Source organism: Lygodium microphyllum, chromosome 9, assembly GCF_053477565.2.
Source record: "Lygodium microphyllum isolate KBCC chromosome 9, Lygodium_microphyllum_v1.1.10, whole genome shotgun sequence".
NCBI lineage: Eukaryota > Viridiplantae > Streptophyta > Polypodiopsida > Schizaeales > Lygodiaceae > Lygodium > Lygodium microphyllum.
In genome coordinates this window covers 84,327,139-84,343,910 of record NC_141143.1, presented here as the reverse complement: position 1 = coordinate 84,343,910, position 16,772 = coordinate 84,327,139, and the positions used below count along the sequence as shown (strand labels likewise).

Genomic DNA, 16,772 nt, shown 5'->3' with positions numbered 1-16,772 from the left:
CTCTTAAGGTTCAGCTTGCAACATAATATTGGTCAACTACTTGATCACCCATAATATTTCTTTGCCGACAAGAGAAATCTACTAGAGTTGATAATGGACCATTTGCAACTTGTGAGTGAGAAACTAACCTAAAATGGCCAACAAGGGTACATAAAGGAGGCTTTCTTGATTGTGGATATTTTGCTATTCTAATAGGCTCCATAAGGAGAAATTGACCACCAACAAAAAGAAAAGAAAAAGATGCATGGGAAAACAAGAACTATTCCTTCTCTCTTAAATGAAGGCTAACATATTATCATAGTGTCATTTGTGTTAGCCACAACACCAATGTATGCATAGACTAATTAGAAAAAGTTAATACAGTATGAGAATAAATTTTAGAGCATGATCAATGGCCACCAGGTTGAAACACTTAGATTATAATGTGAAATTGAAAAGTATATTGTCCATGGTGGCACGCTTTTGTATGACAACACATCATTTAATGTCTTCTCTTTTCACCTAGTGTAGTCTATACTTCCAAGATAGACTGCTTGGAGCACTACTCCATAAAAATCAAAGTACAGAAACAGAAAATGTTTGCCACTACTGGGAATGCAAGATTACAAAATGTTTGAAATCCTTATCTTACGACGTAACAAGCTAGGAGGACAACGCTTCGTCCGTAGAATAATAATGGCGGATAAAATTTCTTGGTTATTCAAATGAAAGGATTCTTGAGCTAAATTTCAACACCCGTATCAGCGCATTCTTGAGGTTCGAATTCGACGAGATACAGAGGGCAGCAGAACAAGAAAAAAATAGGCCGAAGAACAACATCCTGCACGTGGTCATACAAGGGCGGTTTCTAAGACCTCACTGATCGAAAGAGCTACAGATCGAAAGAGTTTCACTACAGCATGTCCATGTTGATAATGAAAGAGTTTCTTTACCGCATGTCAATGCAGAAGATACTAACTGACTGATGAAATTAGTTCAGCTAACTAACTGACTGTTGAAATTAGTTCAGCTAAGTAACTGACTGTTGAAATTAGTTCAGCTACCCCTGGATCATATCCCCTACTGGTGATGAGCGGGCGCGGGAGCATGACGGTGATGGGCGTGTCGACGAATATGACCATTGACAGGGGCGGGTGAGGGAGCTGCGGAGGATGGCTCGGGGTGGCGCACATGATGATGCATGTTATGGACGTCATCGGCAGGATGATCGTGGACCAGTCGAAAGCCTTCCAAAGAGAGCCTCACAACATCTAGGGGCCCATGCCGCAACACCTCGACCTCGAATAAGTGATCGCGCCCGGGCAAGCCCAGATCTTGCGCAGCGTCAGCTTCGAGACAAATAAAGTACATGAGCCCCGCCTCCATAGTTGCTACCTTCGCTGAGAGGATCTTGCTCAATCCAAGATATGTAGGCGGGATGCGATCTTTCTGTGCCATAACAGTTTAGAAAAATCATGAGCACGGAGCGTACCTTGTTTATAGGATCATATATACAATTTTATTGACAGTGGCTGATGATCAACTGTAAGTTAATATCCTAAGTGACCGGTTAGAAATATAATGCGACAAACGCAACGCCAGTACCATTCACATCGACATCTTTCAGTTATCAAAATCGCAACTTTCGCTGTTGGTGCTTGAGTAACTAGTCACTTACCTCGTGCTCCTGCGACGCTCCAAAATACACCACATTGAATTGATCCAGCGCATAACGGGCCAGTGCCTCCACCTCGGCGTCATTCACTGGGAGGTCCTGCATCGGGCCGCTGGCTCCGGTCGGCATGGCCATAGCGCCGAGTCGGCCTGAGCGTGCTGAAAGAAGACACGCGCAGATGATGGCCACCCACGTCGACATACGCACCATTAGCTTGGCTTGAGTGGAATAACGCAACTTCATAAGATCACCTGCCATCGTAATATTATGCAATGTACTCGCTAATTCCCTGCCTCCACATTCACCGATGCACACTAACAAGGCAGTTAATGGACCTCATAATTAACGTTAAGCGATCACAAAAGGAACCAAGCTCACGGGTAGCTGTTGTCAGATAAGTCGTGAGACTACCTGATCTCTCCCGTTACCAATTCGCATATGCAGCAATAGTACGTTCAATGGGAGTTCCCCATCCAGGCAATCGGCATGGTGTTATATAGTCGTGCGTGCCTCCGCTTTAGGCTAGACTTCCTCTCGGTATGTCTTGACTTATAAGTTGGCCGACTGTTGCATTTTCGTTTGTACCAAAATAAGAACTATCTCTTCGTTACTCATATTACTTGGATACTTTCCACATGCATCTCGCCACCCAACAACACTTGCCATGCTCTTCGACGAGCTTAACGGTGGTGGCACGGAGCCCACCATCATCATCATATCGGGCATACTACAAACACATACTCCACATGCCACCGCAGCTTTCATGTGCCTGCACAGACGGTTGCTCTAATCAACCTCGGGCTATCTTGTCTACATTCTTACATCCCGCTTGCATCAAGTTTTAGAATTGTTCCAACTCATAAAAAAAGATCTGCACAAGTGACATGGGAAGCCATGATATCTCATATACCAAGTTCCTATGGTGAGTTACAACAATATTTGAAAGAAAACTTATTTATGATGGCCATCATAAAGCTAAGGTAGACACTTGGTGAGCTAACCAAGGATGGACATCTTTCACCATACTTGACGATAATAGCTGAAGCTATGACTAGCACTCATATCTACAATATGACCTAGATTGCATAGGATAGAAAAATGACAATGCAAGCATACAGGCTGATGTTGTACATGATCCTTATTATGCTTAGCATGATAATGCATGATAAGAGGACCATCGGCAGTGCTTTCATGGACACAATGATGACTATTAGTATGCTAACATGGAGGATAGCCCATGATAATATGGATTGTAATCAACAATAGTTGCTAAAAGAAGCTTACATACAATTGACTAGGACAGAATGATCTCCATGTCGTGTGTATAGTAAGCCTACCACATGTATAGTATAGGAGGTAGATGAATATGAAATTCGAACTAGCAAAGTGTGCATACACAAGCATGATTGGAGGAGGTACCTTCATAGATATGAATACTCGTTCTTATAAATAGTGTTATCATAACACATAGCTTTATCTTACACTCTACCTACAAAATATTACATGCATTGTTTTCAAAAAATATATTGAAAATAATACATGTGCCATGCAATCAAAAGAACTCTCCAAGGTGCCTATATAAGGGAAGATATTTGTGCCTAAAAGCGCATAGTTATCAGAGTTTTTTCAGTAAAGGAAAGAGGCTCCTTATAGGAGGACACATGATGTGGAGAAGGAGTCACAAGATTAGTTGACCATAGTTGCATTGCCTATCAACTATAATCACATAAAGAAGTGGATTGTTTCTATTTGAATGATCATAGGGGCTGTTCTAAAACTATTTTGGTGTTAGCTTTGAGTATGGAATGTTTGCTCTTCTTATTGGATAGAACAAAGGTTTTTTAAATGTCTATGTGGTGACTCTTCACACTAACTTTTGGGCCTATTTTTGTAACTATGAGTGAGCTATATTATTTGTGAGTATAGAGGAGTTTTCTCTTGAATTTCTTTAGTTAGTAGGAGATGGAAGCACATGTGCTTTGTCTATTGCTCTTGGTTATAGGGAATTATTCTTCCTTGAGCTTGAAAAGTCCAAAATTCATAACAAAAAAGTTGAAAGCTTGAATGTTGTGGGTAGAAATACAATGCTCCCTCATCTCCTCCTTGGTTCTTTGATTCTAAGTTGAAGGTTTCCATGAAGTAGCCTTTTGGTATCTTTTTGTGGTTATTGACTTATTGAGCCTATTCACATTTTCTCTATTTAAGAGACTCCTTCTAATTGTTTATGAACTATAACTTTTCTATTGTCACTTTGTTTACCTATTTTGCAAGTATAAATGAGTTCCCATTTTGGACAAGAAAGTAGTGTTTCTCTATATCATGTTGGATGGCATGGCCTATCCAATGTGTATATCTCATGGATTCCAATTTGTGACTTTACTTACAGAGCAATAAGTGTTGTACATATGCTCACCCTTATACAAAGTCCTCTTTTAGATTTGATATGCTAAATATTTAGAGATCTGCATAGAGAAAAATAATAATACTTTATATCAAGGCATTATTATGTATATATCATAGGTACATGTGGACTACTTGTTGGTGCATCTATAATTAGACTACCATTGTCCAATTTATGGAGGAAGTACATGATGTAGGGGCTTCTAGGCAGTAGAAGCACAACACCCCAGATGTTCATCAAATCTCTCTCTCTCTCTCTCTCTCTCTCTCTCTCTCTTCCATTGGCTTGACCACCACAGTGGACCTCACTGCAATACTAAGACTCAACTGCCCTCCTCCAACAGACCTTAGGTCCACTTTATCTATGTCAGGTGGAGGCAGAAGCTCAAAGGCCTGCACCATCTTGCCCAACACTAGTGCTAGTATTGGCAAAGCTATAATACTCCTTAGACAGCTCCTCCTGCTTGAGCCAAATGGGATTAACCTGAAGTCAGTCCCATTGAGCTCTATCTTCCACTCCAAAAACCACTCCAGCATGAACTTCTCTAGCTTGTCCCAATACCTGAGATCATTTGCTATGCCCCATGCATTTATTAAAACTATGGTGTTTTCTGGAATGTCATAGCCTCATAGCTTGGCTGCTTGGAGGTTCATATGGGGTACCAACAAGGGAATGAGCATGTGTGTTTGGAGGATTTCCTTCACTGTGGCCTAATACAAACAACATCAATGCTGGGTACCGATTTTTCTTCATCTTCATTGACTTGAAGAGAATTTTGCACACATGAAGTGCTACAGTTCCAAATAATCTTTTGCACATATCTTGCATTTCATCCACATATACATGCAAAATATTTTCAAGGGTCCAAAAATTATGCACAAATCTGGGAAGCCTGCCTTCAAGTAGGGTAGATTTGGGACATCAGGCTCAGTTATTGGTACACCTTTTCCTAATACTGTATTCAATTCATCCCTTATCTTCTTTTGGATGTATGGATTGTTCACTAGCTCTGCAACGCCCCATTTCGATGATCACAATGTGGTATCAATTGTTGCACATGAAAATAAGTCCAAACAATCATATAAGAACAGAATTTATGAATGTTTGACAAGGTGAAGAATCTAAGAACTTTATAGAATCAAATTTTCCTAAAGTGATTCCTTGTAGCACTTGCAAGTGTACAATACTGAGTAGAGTGTCATCCATTATTAGACATTTTTCTTCCACCATGAGTGAGGAGAACTCCCTATCTATATACAGATCAGGTTTGTAAAGGCCCCCCAGAAGTAGTGAAGATAATTCAATGCTCCATGTGAAAAGACTAAATTTGCTACAACAAGATACATACGAATAGCCTACCTGCAACATTCATGTTTTTATGAATAAGATACAACACACTGTTTTTAGTGATCTCTCCTTTGAGGAAGGCGTCCAGAAAGAAGTCCACTCCAATCTTCTCCCCCTTCTACTTGCAAAGCCAATTAAAAGAATACATAAGAAATTACAGGTCTTGCAGAATGGTAGGAATTGCACCCATACAACATTGGAACCTGTTTGTAGATTAAAGCATTGCACTGTGGGTCTCAAAATCCTCAATACATAGCATTTAGGTTAAGTAGTGTTCGGTACAGTACAATAGATGGTCGGAATCTACAGACAAAGCAGCAAATGACAAGTAAGTCTTACTTCTTGCGCTTGTTAAGAAACTTGTCGTGGAGGAATGCGAGCCTGCGCTGGTTGGCGTCCGAGACCTGCTTGAGGTACCCGCGGATGAGGGGTTTGAAGGAAGGCACAGAGTCACCATAGTTAATACTTGAAGCTCTGCACGAGAAGGCTAATATTGTCTCTGTTAAGGGTCATGAGCTGCACATAGAGGGGGTCATCAAACCCTTTGAACCTTGTGTTGAACATCATCCTGTAGACAATGTTGTACATCATGAGCTACAGACGGTCGTGGATGACAATACCTGTGGCGGGCACATTGGGCATGTCCCTGATCTCTTTGACAGCAAGGTCTATCTCTTGGACTACTTGTTGGTAGCATCTAATTTTGACAATGGTGTTTTCTATCTTTCACATTGACATAGTTCAACATTATACCTCACAATGTTGCTAACCAATCTACATGGTCTGGCTTGGCATTGTTTTCTATAAGGATTAACACAAAATGCACCCCCAAAAGCATTAACACAAGACTTATCTTTTTGCTCATGTAGGACCTTTAAATGAGCAACAAACTCCCAAGTATATGGATTTATCTTGTTCTCTCTCCACATTGGTAATGCTTGTCGTGTAAACCACCTTTTATTAGAATCACTTTAGGTCCCCTTCTTATGATCATGCATTTTTTTGTGGGTAATCTTTTGGGACACCTACATATTACAATGATGGGATTATGTCCAATAAACCATGATGATATTTATTTGGACAATGTAGTTCCTCTCATCTTCCAAAAGAGACACTTTAGGCACCCTTCTTATCATCATGCATTGTTTTTTTTGGGTGACATCTTTTGGGACACCTACACATTTTAATTATGGCATGATGTAAAATAAGCTATGATATTACTTATTTGGGCAATGGAGTGAAAGCTATCTAAGAAATCTCACCAAAATATTTCCCTTAGAACAAGCATTACCTATATTAGTTCCATTTTCCTTCCACACTATCTAATAGAATGAGTTCTAACTTGCTTAAATCCACTTTTTTTGCACTAACAGGTTCAAACTTTGACCTTTTAGGATCATGATGGATTCTATCCTTGAAACATATAGCTATTGTCACATGATTGGTTGCTACTTGCAAAATATTGCAAGTAAATTGCGTGTGTTATAGAATATGAAGGACAACTAGATAGGCTATGGATATAGGTACCAATGTATTTTCTATAACCATTTTTCAATCTATTTCCCATTTTTATTTCTTTATAAGACAAACTTCCATGTGCACTCTTACCATGTCATTGGCCCTCTATGTTTGTTCTAAACTACTTGGGACTAGGGGAAACCCCAGAATAGGTGCTTGGTACATTCCTTGTTATTCCTACACGATACACACCACGAAGGTACCTTAACTATCTTGGAGATCCTAGCTCTAATAAGTAGCCTATTGATTGTCATGTGTCACTATGGGTCTTTAATATCCCTTTCTTTCTTGCACACCCAAAGTGGGTTGCCTATGGGGGATGTTATAAGCTTAGTTAGCTGCACCAGTTTGGGGGTTGGTCAAGTTGACCATTGGGTTTTGTGTCCAGATGTGACCTTACAAAGCCAATGACTCTCTCTCTGTAAGGCCAATTGATGAGCAATTGATCATATGTAGTTCTTTCTAGGTTCCTCCATGCCTGAGATCCATCTAAGTCTTCAAAACCTTGATATGGATTGCCTTGGATAGCCTCAGGTTTTTTGTGATTGGGGGGAAGCTCCCCTCTTGCAGGATCACATTCTTGGGTTGTGGTAAATTGTGTGATTTTAATTGGTAGTCTATTTCCAAGAATATCAAACCATTTGGATTGTGGCCAATGGCGCCTCGTAGTAGTCAGAGAGGACTCAATCCAATCCCTTAAAAGGTGTACCCATAGTTTATCAGAAAGAACCTTCTTAAGTAGACCAAAGAGCAATCTATTGGCCTTGTTTGGGAGGGACTCTAATCCAAAGCCCCCATCCTCCTTATCAATTTTCAGGGTATCCCAAGAGATTTGGGCCACCATTTCCATCATGTCTCTTCCATATAAACTATTTGAACATTGTTTCTACTTGCTCCACAATGTTGTGCTGATTCGAAGGAGAGCCCATATATATAGTGTTCGATGTAAGGATTGACTTGACCACCATCAACCTACCTATCAACATTAGTTGGTTCTCTCTCCACTTAGCTATCTTCACCTCCACTTTATCTTTCTGACACTGGAATTGTTATTTGATGTTGATCCCAACACCTAAGGGGTATCCCAAGTACCTAACAATCTACCTAGTACTTATTAGCCTAGAACCATATGCTTCCAACCATTAGTAATGTCCTACAAAAGAGAGGGGAATTAGTTCAATCTTATTAACACTAATCTTGGATGTCGATAGAGTTGCAAAATCCTTATAGATCACGTACCAGTAAATGGATCCATGCTTTCTTAGCTTGCAATATGCTAGCATTGTCATTAGCGAAAAATCGCACCATGGATTGCTATTTGTTAGGCATGGGTAGGCCCTCGGTAGCAGCATCAGCCATTGCCTTATCATTTCTTTTAAGTGAAGGGTCAATGATCAGGGCAAACAGTAGACGGGCCAATGGGCATCCTTGTCGTATCGACCTCTTGAGGGGGAAGGGGGGGGGGGGGCAGCCAAACCATTAACCATCATAGAGACCAATGCATTGGAGAACAATGCTGAGACCATCTTAATGAAATTTGGTCTTAATGAAACAAGGCATAAAGTGTAGTAGTGATAAATCTCCAGTTGACTCTATCATAAGCTTTATCAAGGCCCATATTGACAAAGACAAAGTTGATTTGGTAAATCAGAGCCTCATCTATACCAATCACAAGGTTCATAACCACATTCTGTATAGAGCACCCATGGATGAAACCATATTTTCTCTGGTAGACCACTTTGGACAACAATATCCTAATTCTCATAGCCAAAGTTGGAGCACCACCCATGATGTCCCACATACCTTTGAGTTGGACCTTAGCGATAGAGACCTTCCTTTCTTCTTCCTTTCGAAAAAACTCCTCGATTCCAATTGCAGTACATGATCTCAAAGAGTAATGCCAAGAGCACTCATAGCAACTTCTCATGCCTTAGCAACAAGGGGGAAATTCCCTCTTCTACAAGCAACCATCTTGGTGCCATGTATCTTTGAGGCCTTAACAATGCTCTCTGAGCATTTGATCCATCCGAACATAGGAGATCGCATGTTTTCCTTGAATCCTTCCCATGTGCGACATAGGGATTGAACAAATTGTTTATCATCGAGAAAAGGTGTTGGGTCTAAATGGGGAGGGACCATTAGATGTCTTACCTAAGAGGATCACCCTAAGGGAGATTAAAAAGGGGATATGGTTGGATGCCATCTCTGAGAGGATGGAAAGGACCCAAAGACCATTGGAGATCCACCATGCATGTATATTAGCATAGCACCTGTACAAGCCAGTAGTGCACCATGTGGTTCCTTGGTGTCTCTTGTGTTAAGAGAGAGAGAGAGTACGAGAGAGATACACAAGACATGCTCCCAAAGAATGATTCATATTGATGTAGAGTTAGTATATATAGTTGAGACCCAAGTCAAGTGAGAGGTGATATATATAGTTGTAACATCCCCACTCAAACAAAGGTCTCTAGCTATGAGTGAAAAAATCATTGGGGAGAACAAGGGAAAAACCCGATCCCCTTCACATACCTAGGATACAAAAAAATGATTTATTATAAAGTTTTCTTGAATACAATGATACATGCCTCAATCAGTGAGACAAGAACTTGGAACAATACTAAGTGCATGTCTTAATGAACTAAAGCGAGCTTCACTAAGAGCTTTTGTGAAGATGTCTGCAACCATTTGATCACTGGGACAATGCTCCACCATAATGGAACCTTTCTTGACTTCATGTTGAACATAATGATAATGACTAGCAATATGCTTTGATTTACTATGTTGTATATAGTCATTGGTAAGACTAATAGCACTTTGGTTGTCGCATCGAAGAGGTGTACATGATGGAACATCCATTTACAAAGAAACAATTCCTACTTGTAGATCGTATGGATAAATGTGAACTTGCCCAATCAGCATCTGTATATCTAATAAGGTCAAGAGAAGTTGAAGAAGATAAAGAAGAATCCTCTCGATGATGATAAATAAGACCAAACTCCTTAGTACCCTTGAGGTACTTAAGAATACGTTTTGCACCACTCCAATGAATAGTGGAAGGGGAAGAAAGATATTATCCCAAAAAGTTAGCTGCAAATAAAATATCTAGTCTTGTGTTTAAACCAATAAATTGAAGACAACCAACAAGATTAGCAAAAGGTTGATGAATGGCTGATTCTTCATTGCATGTTGTAGATGTACCCTTGGTAGAGCTCGAAAGAATGGGAGTGTTGGCAGAGTGTGCATTTGTCAACCCAAACTTCTCAACAATATCATTAATAAACTTTGTCTGGAGAAGAAGAAGAATGCCTTGTTGTTCGTGTCGTTGAACTTGAATACCCAAACAAGAATGTATCTCACCAAGATCCATCATTTCAAATGCAGTCGATAAAAGCTTCTTCATAGCATCCAAGAAAGCAATATTATTTGACACAAGAATAGTATCATCAACATATAGAGCAAGAATAATAAAACATTTGTCATTCCTTTTGATGTAAAGATTTGGGTCAGCAAAACATGCAACAAAACCTTTAGATGTGAGGAACTGATCAATCTTAATATACCAAGCACGAGAGGCTTGCTTCAATCCATATAATGCACGATGAAGCTGGCATACAAGATGCTCCTTTCGTGCAATCATAAAACCTTCAGGTTGCTCCATATAGATATCTTCTTCAAGATTTCCATTGAGAAAAACCGTTTTAACATCCATTTGGTGACTTTCTAGATCAAATAGTGTTGCAAAAGCCAAAATCATACGAATAGTTGTGGAGCGCACAATGGGAGAAAATGTTTCTTGATAATCTACTCTTGCAATCTGCGAGTAACCTTTTGCAACAAGTCGTGCTTTGAACTTATCAAACGAGCCATCAGCTTTGGTCTTGGTTTTATAAACCCATTTACATTTGATAGGAACACGATTTGGGAGGAATATTAAGAGAGAGAGAGAGAGAGTACGAGAGAGATACACAAGACATGCTCCCAAAGAATGATTGATATTGATGTAGAGTTAGTATATATAGGTGAGACCCAAGTCAAGTGAGAGATGATATATATAGTTGTAACATGTTGTGCCAAGTAAACACATCTTCCACCTTCTTGTGCTACACTAGGGTTGAATAGAAGGTTTAAGGTGGTCCCAACTATCCTTGTGACACAATATATATCATGTGTATGTGCGACTTTAATAAATAAGTGTATATGCAAATGCATGATTATCTAGACATTAGATATATAAACCATGCATGAGAATATGAATAAATACATAGGATATGAAAAAATTACATTGGCTAGTTTACACCTTGATAAATTTGCAAGTTTCCTATGTTACCATAATAGAATCTTCGCAATACTACATCACATTAAAAGTTCTACACATCATGTGATTAGTACATAAAACTATGTTTGGTGCAAACAATATCTATATGAAATGGTTTTTCTATCACTGCCTACACATGAAAAGTGTCTTTGAAATGCAAAGCATGCAAGAGGAGATTGAGATGTAAGTTACATTAATAGTTGTCCAAGACTTAGTAATATAGGTTCGGGCCCAACACATTAGCATAAGATGGTTTTAAGAAGTGTTACTTAGCTTATTATGATAATGACTATTTTCTATGACTTATAAGTTATAAGATTTATTTGTTAAGTAAACACTTATTTTACTAGTTATAGATGCCTTTATGTTTATCTAATAAAATTAAAATCCTAGTTTAAATCCAAAACTCCCTACATGGTAACTAGAAAAATACATGCATTTGCTAGATACTAGTCTATTTACTAGTTCTAACTTCATATCTATATAGTAAAATTAAAAACCTAGTTGAGATCTAAAATTCCCTACATGCTAACTAGAAAATTTTATACATTTACTGGATGTGAGTCTTTTTACTATCTAGTTTAGTGTCTAAAGTTCCTTGTGCTAGAGGCCAAATCAAGTGATGTGAAATACCGAGAGTGCCCTAACTGATCTAAGAGTTCATTCAATTGCAGGAGAGGATAAAGGTCATGCTGAGTGACTACATTAAGTGGTCTAAAATCAATGCAGAATCGATATTTACCATTGTTCTTCTTGACTAGATGTGGTTTGGAACACCATTCAGTGTGTGAGGGTTGAATAATACCCTTGGTGAGCATGTCCTCCACTACCTCATTGATGGTTTCGATCTCTTCTGGAGACTGACGCCGGCGAGCCATTTTGATAGGGTCGAGGCTGTCTATAAGGATGGAGTGTTGCATTGGGAAGGTAATTGTGTCACCTGTTGTTGAGGCCTTGAACAAGGATGGGAATAGGGACAGTAGAGATCGGATTGATTGTGTGCGTGCTTGTATATCTACATAATGGATCTGAGTGTTAATGCGAGGGGGTTTGATAGACAATGATTGTTGAAATGGAATGATGAGAGAATTGGAGACAATGAGAGTTTGAGAGGAGAAGTCTAATTTGGCTTGGTGTTTTACCAACCAATCGCATCCTATGGTTATAGGGAATAGTTGGGCAGGGAGAACATAGAGACTATGTGTAAAGTAGCCAGATTGCAGCGAGAAGGAGAGATGAGCGATAGTTTGGCTAAGGTAAACTTGTTTATCACCAAAAAGGACAGAAATGGGAAGGGCTGGGCTGGTGGGAAGATCGAATTGCTGAACTATATGTGAACTTGTAGATGATATAGAACTACCCGAGTCGAGGAGTACCTCAAAGGCGTGGCCCTTAGATCAAAGAAGGCCTGTAGAGACCATGTGTCTGGAAGAATTAGAAGCGATAACATGCAGATGGGTGTCTCCCAGCAACCACCTCCTCAAATGTTTTCCTCCTCTGTGACAAAGACTACCGGCCCTGTTGTATTTACTTGAATATTCTGAATTTGGTGAGGCATTGCACACGACAATACTTGTGTACGTGACCATACCGGTTGCATTGATTACACCGGGGTCGTCCTTGAGCATCACAGTCTGGTAGCCTCCTTTTCTGAGTCCTTTCGGCATTTTGAATATCAAAGGCCACTGGGGTTGGTGTTTCCAGCAGAGGTCTGTTATTGTGGGGAGGATTCACTATTGTTGTAGACGAAAACTCCAGATGCATATTGGATTCACTCATTTGTGCGATCTGGATTGCTTCATGAAAATTAAGAGGCCCTTGATCTCGAATACACTGAGAAATGTCGTGATGTAAGCATGGCCATAAGAAAAATAGCTTCATGTCTTCTTACATTGTTGGATTAGCTCTAAGAAGTAGCTAATTCAATTTGACAGAGAATTGTGCAATAGGTTCATGAACTTGTTGTTTGAGTTGAGTTAGTTGATGAAGTGTTTACTATGTCAAATTTTGATGCGCAAAATTTTGAATGAGGTGCTACTTAATTAACTGCCAAGATACCTTTATCTGGTCGTATTGTTGTATGAACCGTGTGGCGGCTACTCCTTCCAGCATTGAGCGGACCTCAAGTGCTTTGTAGTTGTCATCCCAATTATGATAGCTGGCCACATTTTTGAAATGGTCAATCCATGAGAGTATGTCTTCACTCGGCAGTCCAGCAAAGCTTTTGGGTCGAACTTTGGCATCCACTTTGTAATGTGGGTATTGTTTCTCAGACAGGTAGCCAACCAAGTGTTGGTTAGTTGTATTGATTTGAGCCATCATAGTGGAAAGGGTTGCAAACATGTGCTCTAAATGTGCCATAGAGGGTGACTCTTGAGAGAACTTCGGGTGCATAGATGCGTCTTCATAAGTTGGGGAAACAGGATTTCGTGGAGAGCTAGGGCGACTCATTGGGTAGAAAAATGAGGGTTGAAAATAGGGCTGAGAATCAATTTTGTGCAGAGAATTTGGAGAGGGATGGACGATTGAAAGGCTGTACTTGACCGAGCAAGATCATAGGAAGACCAGCGACTACACTTTGGAGTAGCGGAGGCGCAAGAATACTAGTGCAAGAAGGCACATAATCTAAGAAATCAAAATGCCTCGCATCTCCACCAATGTAGCATGCCTATACTACAGGAAAAGATGCTTGAGAGTTCCCCCCCACCCCCCCTCCCCCCGAACATTTCCCATTCATTCACATAGCATATATATGTGCATCTATCTAGACCAAGAACTAGCCAGCTCCCTCAACAATTAACAATCAGAATTGGGCGCCTATTCTTGGGCCACTACTAGGGATATGGCAATATGCTACATATTTGAAGATCTACATGGAGGAAAAAATAATACTTCTTATTGCAACATTGCTATGGATAGTCATCACCCTAATTTGTTTCTAGTATCTGGTGTGGCATTTCCATGCTTATTTTGGGAGTTGTAAGGAGAATAGAGATTGCACAAAGAGAGAGAGAGAGAGAGAGAGAGAGAGAGAGAGAGAGAGAGAAGATGCTATGTTTGTGGTACCCCCAATAGTACTCTTTTGAGAAGCACCTCATTATCTTACCAGCCAAAGAGTAAAGAATAAGTCTAGATATGCATAGTTGGATTAATGGGTAAGATGAGTGGTAGGCCACATTGGCTTTTATGCTAATCACCTTCCACTAAATGACTCAATGTGCCTTTAAGAAAGAGGAAAGAATGAGTGAATATGTGACCTATAATACATGTGAGCTACTCTCACCCAATGCCCATCAACTCCTCACAATGTACAAACATTTCAAGGGGTAGACTCTTTGTGAGATGGTTTGTGTGATTATCATCAGTATGAACTTTGATGATACTAACTTTCTTATCCTCAAGCACTTAAGAGATGAAGTAATATCTCACCTCTATCTAATTAGTTTTCACATGAAACAAAGGCTGCTTTGCTAACATGATGGCACTCTAACTATCACTATGAAAAATAGCATGTCTTCATTGAGGCCCAAGATTCTCACAAGACAAATAAGCCATATGGATTATTTTGATGCCTCTATTGTTGCAATATACTCACCTTAAGTGGTAGATAATTCCATGTATTTCTACAAGCAAGACATCCATGAGATTGCACCACCAAACAAGGTGCGACCATATCATGTGGTTGACTTTTTGTTATCAACATTCCCTACATTGTCAAAGTTTTTGTATTCAAATATACCACTACTACTACTTGGAAAGTATATGTACATATCTCTTCTACCATTCAATGACCTCAAGATTCATTTGACTACTTTCCAATGCTTCTTGCTAGGATTTCACATGTGTTCCCTTTCACTATACATGACTATCATACCTTGAAGCTATGACTAACACTTATATTTGTCAGGTGGCATGGATTGCATAGGATAGAAAGATGACAATGTAGGCATATAAGTTTACATACACTATCCTTATTATGTTTAATAGAATAATGCATTATATGATGATGATCAGTTGTACTTTTATGGACACAGAAACAATTATTGCTAGGCTAGCATGGAGGATAGCCCATCATAATAGGGATTGTGATCTAGACTAGGACCTAAAATAAGCATGTTTACAATTGAGTTGAATAGATCAAGAAGCATATTTACAATTCACCAGGACAGATCATTGTTGTGCATCAATGTGAAAGAAGAGATCATGACCATCCTATTATGTGTAGAGTTGGTCTACCATATCTATAGTAGCATTGAGAGTAGATCAATATGAGATTTTGACCAGTAAAGCTTGCATGCATAAGCATGAGAAAAGAGCATGCTTTCATTGATACTAGTACGTTTTTCTTATAAATATCCATTGTCAGAGGGATTTTAGTCGAGAGGTCATGTCCACTAGGGATGAGAGAGAGAAGGAAGTAGAGAATAGAAGATAGAAGAGAGGAAAAAGAAAAGACAAGAAGTACACATGATAATGACAAAGCTCAATGAATTAAAGTATTCTATATTGATGGAACCTAAGAAGATAAACAAAATCCTTTTCTCGGACTACTTAGAAGCAATCTCGAAGTATTAGATCTCCTAGAGCTCCCTAGTAGACGAAAAATGTGCACTAAAAACTAGCTTCTTCTTTGCTGCTCAAACGGAAAATCTAATGGTTATGTTGGCTCCAAAAGGGGGGTAAAACTCTAGGACAACTGCTTAGAATTCTCCCAGATCACTCTTTCTTCTTCTCCTTGTTTTTTCAGAGTGTTGTTTGCTACCTGTAAAGTACAATCGTGCATCACGTGATTTCAAAAGCCCTTCTTTTCACATGGGATCTCCAAAAACGATTGAAAAAGCAACTTGCTTTTTACCCTATTCTAGAAGTTTTCTACACCTTTATTGGATATTTATAAGAAATAATATCGAAAATATCAAAAAAATGCTAAAATTATCCAAAAATCCCGTATTCTGGAACTAACCATACTATGGACAATAGCACTGATGATTAAGTTGGAATTTACTCTCTAGATTCATAAGAAAGATGGATGATGATGCACTCTATGTTTTTTCACACTCTGTCCACATAGCGACACAACATTGTAACATAAAACAAAGCTTTATCTTATACTCTACCTCCAAAATATTACACACATGCTTTTTGACAAAGTAAATATAAATCAATATTTAAGTCATGAAAAAAAAAACCACTCCAAGATTCTTATATAAGGCTCACATTTGCGTTTGGGCCTAATTATGTAAGTGAGTGAGCTATATTATTTGTCAGTCTAAAAATTTTATATTGAGTTTCTTTAGTTAGAAGGAGGTGGAAGCACTTGTACTTTGTCTATTATTCTTGGTTACAAGGAATTACTCTTCCTTGATCTTGAAAAGTCTAAGATTCATAACAAACAAGTCGAAAGCTTGAATATTGTGAGTAGAAATATAATGCTCCCTCATCTCATCCTTGGTTCTTTGATTCTAAGTTGAAGGTTTCCATGAAGTCCCTTGAGAGATGTACATAAGTCTTTTAGTATCTCTATGTGGTTATTGACT

The 16,772-nt window shown here is 39.2% G+C and overlaps 1 protein-coding gene and 1 pseudogene across 2 annotated transcripts; both read right to left on the bottom strand.

Moving 5' to 3' along the window:
• Positions 1-988: 988 nt before the first annotated feature.
• LOC148031250 (uncharacterized) lies at positions 989-2,159 on the bottom strand. 2 transcript variants are annotated; one of them, XM_087685707.1, is made up of 3 exons: positions 2,066-2,159; positions 1,658-1,905; positions 989-1,428 (listed from the first exon to the last, which is right to left on the bottom strand). In XM_087685707.1, the coding sequence occupies exons 2-3, from the start codon at positions 1,895-1,897 to the stop codon at positions 1,060-1,062; spliced, it is 609 nt and encodes a 202-aa protein (XP_087541833.1). In that variant the 5' UTR covers positions 1,898-1,905; positions 2,066-2,159; the 3' UTR covers positions 989-1,059. The 2 variants fall into 2 exon arrangements, with proteins under 2 accessions (XP_087541833.1, XP_087541832.1); XM_087685706.1 differs by having other exon boundaries at positions 1,658-1,943; positions 2,066-2,124.
• A 2,132-nt stretch (positions 2,160-4,291) lies between these two features.
• On the bottom strand, positions 4,292-13,554 carry LOC148031249 (trans-cinnamate 4-monooxygenase C4H2-like; annotated as a pseudogene).
• Between the last annotated feature and the right edge of the window lie 3,218 nt (positions 13,555-16,772).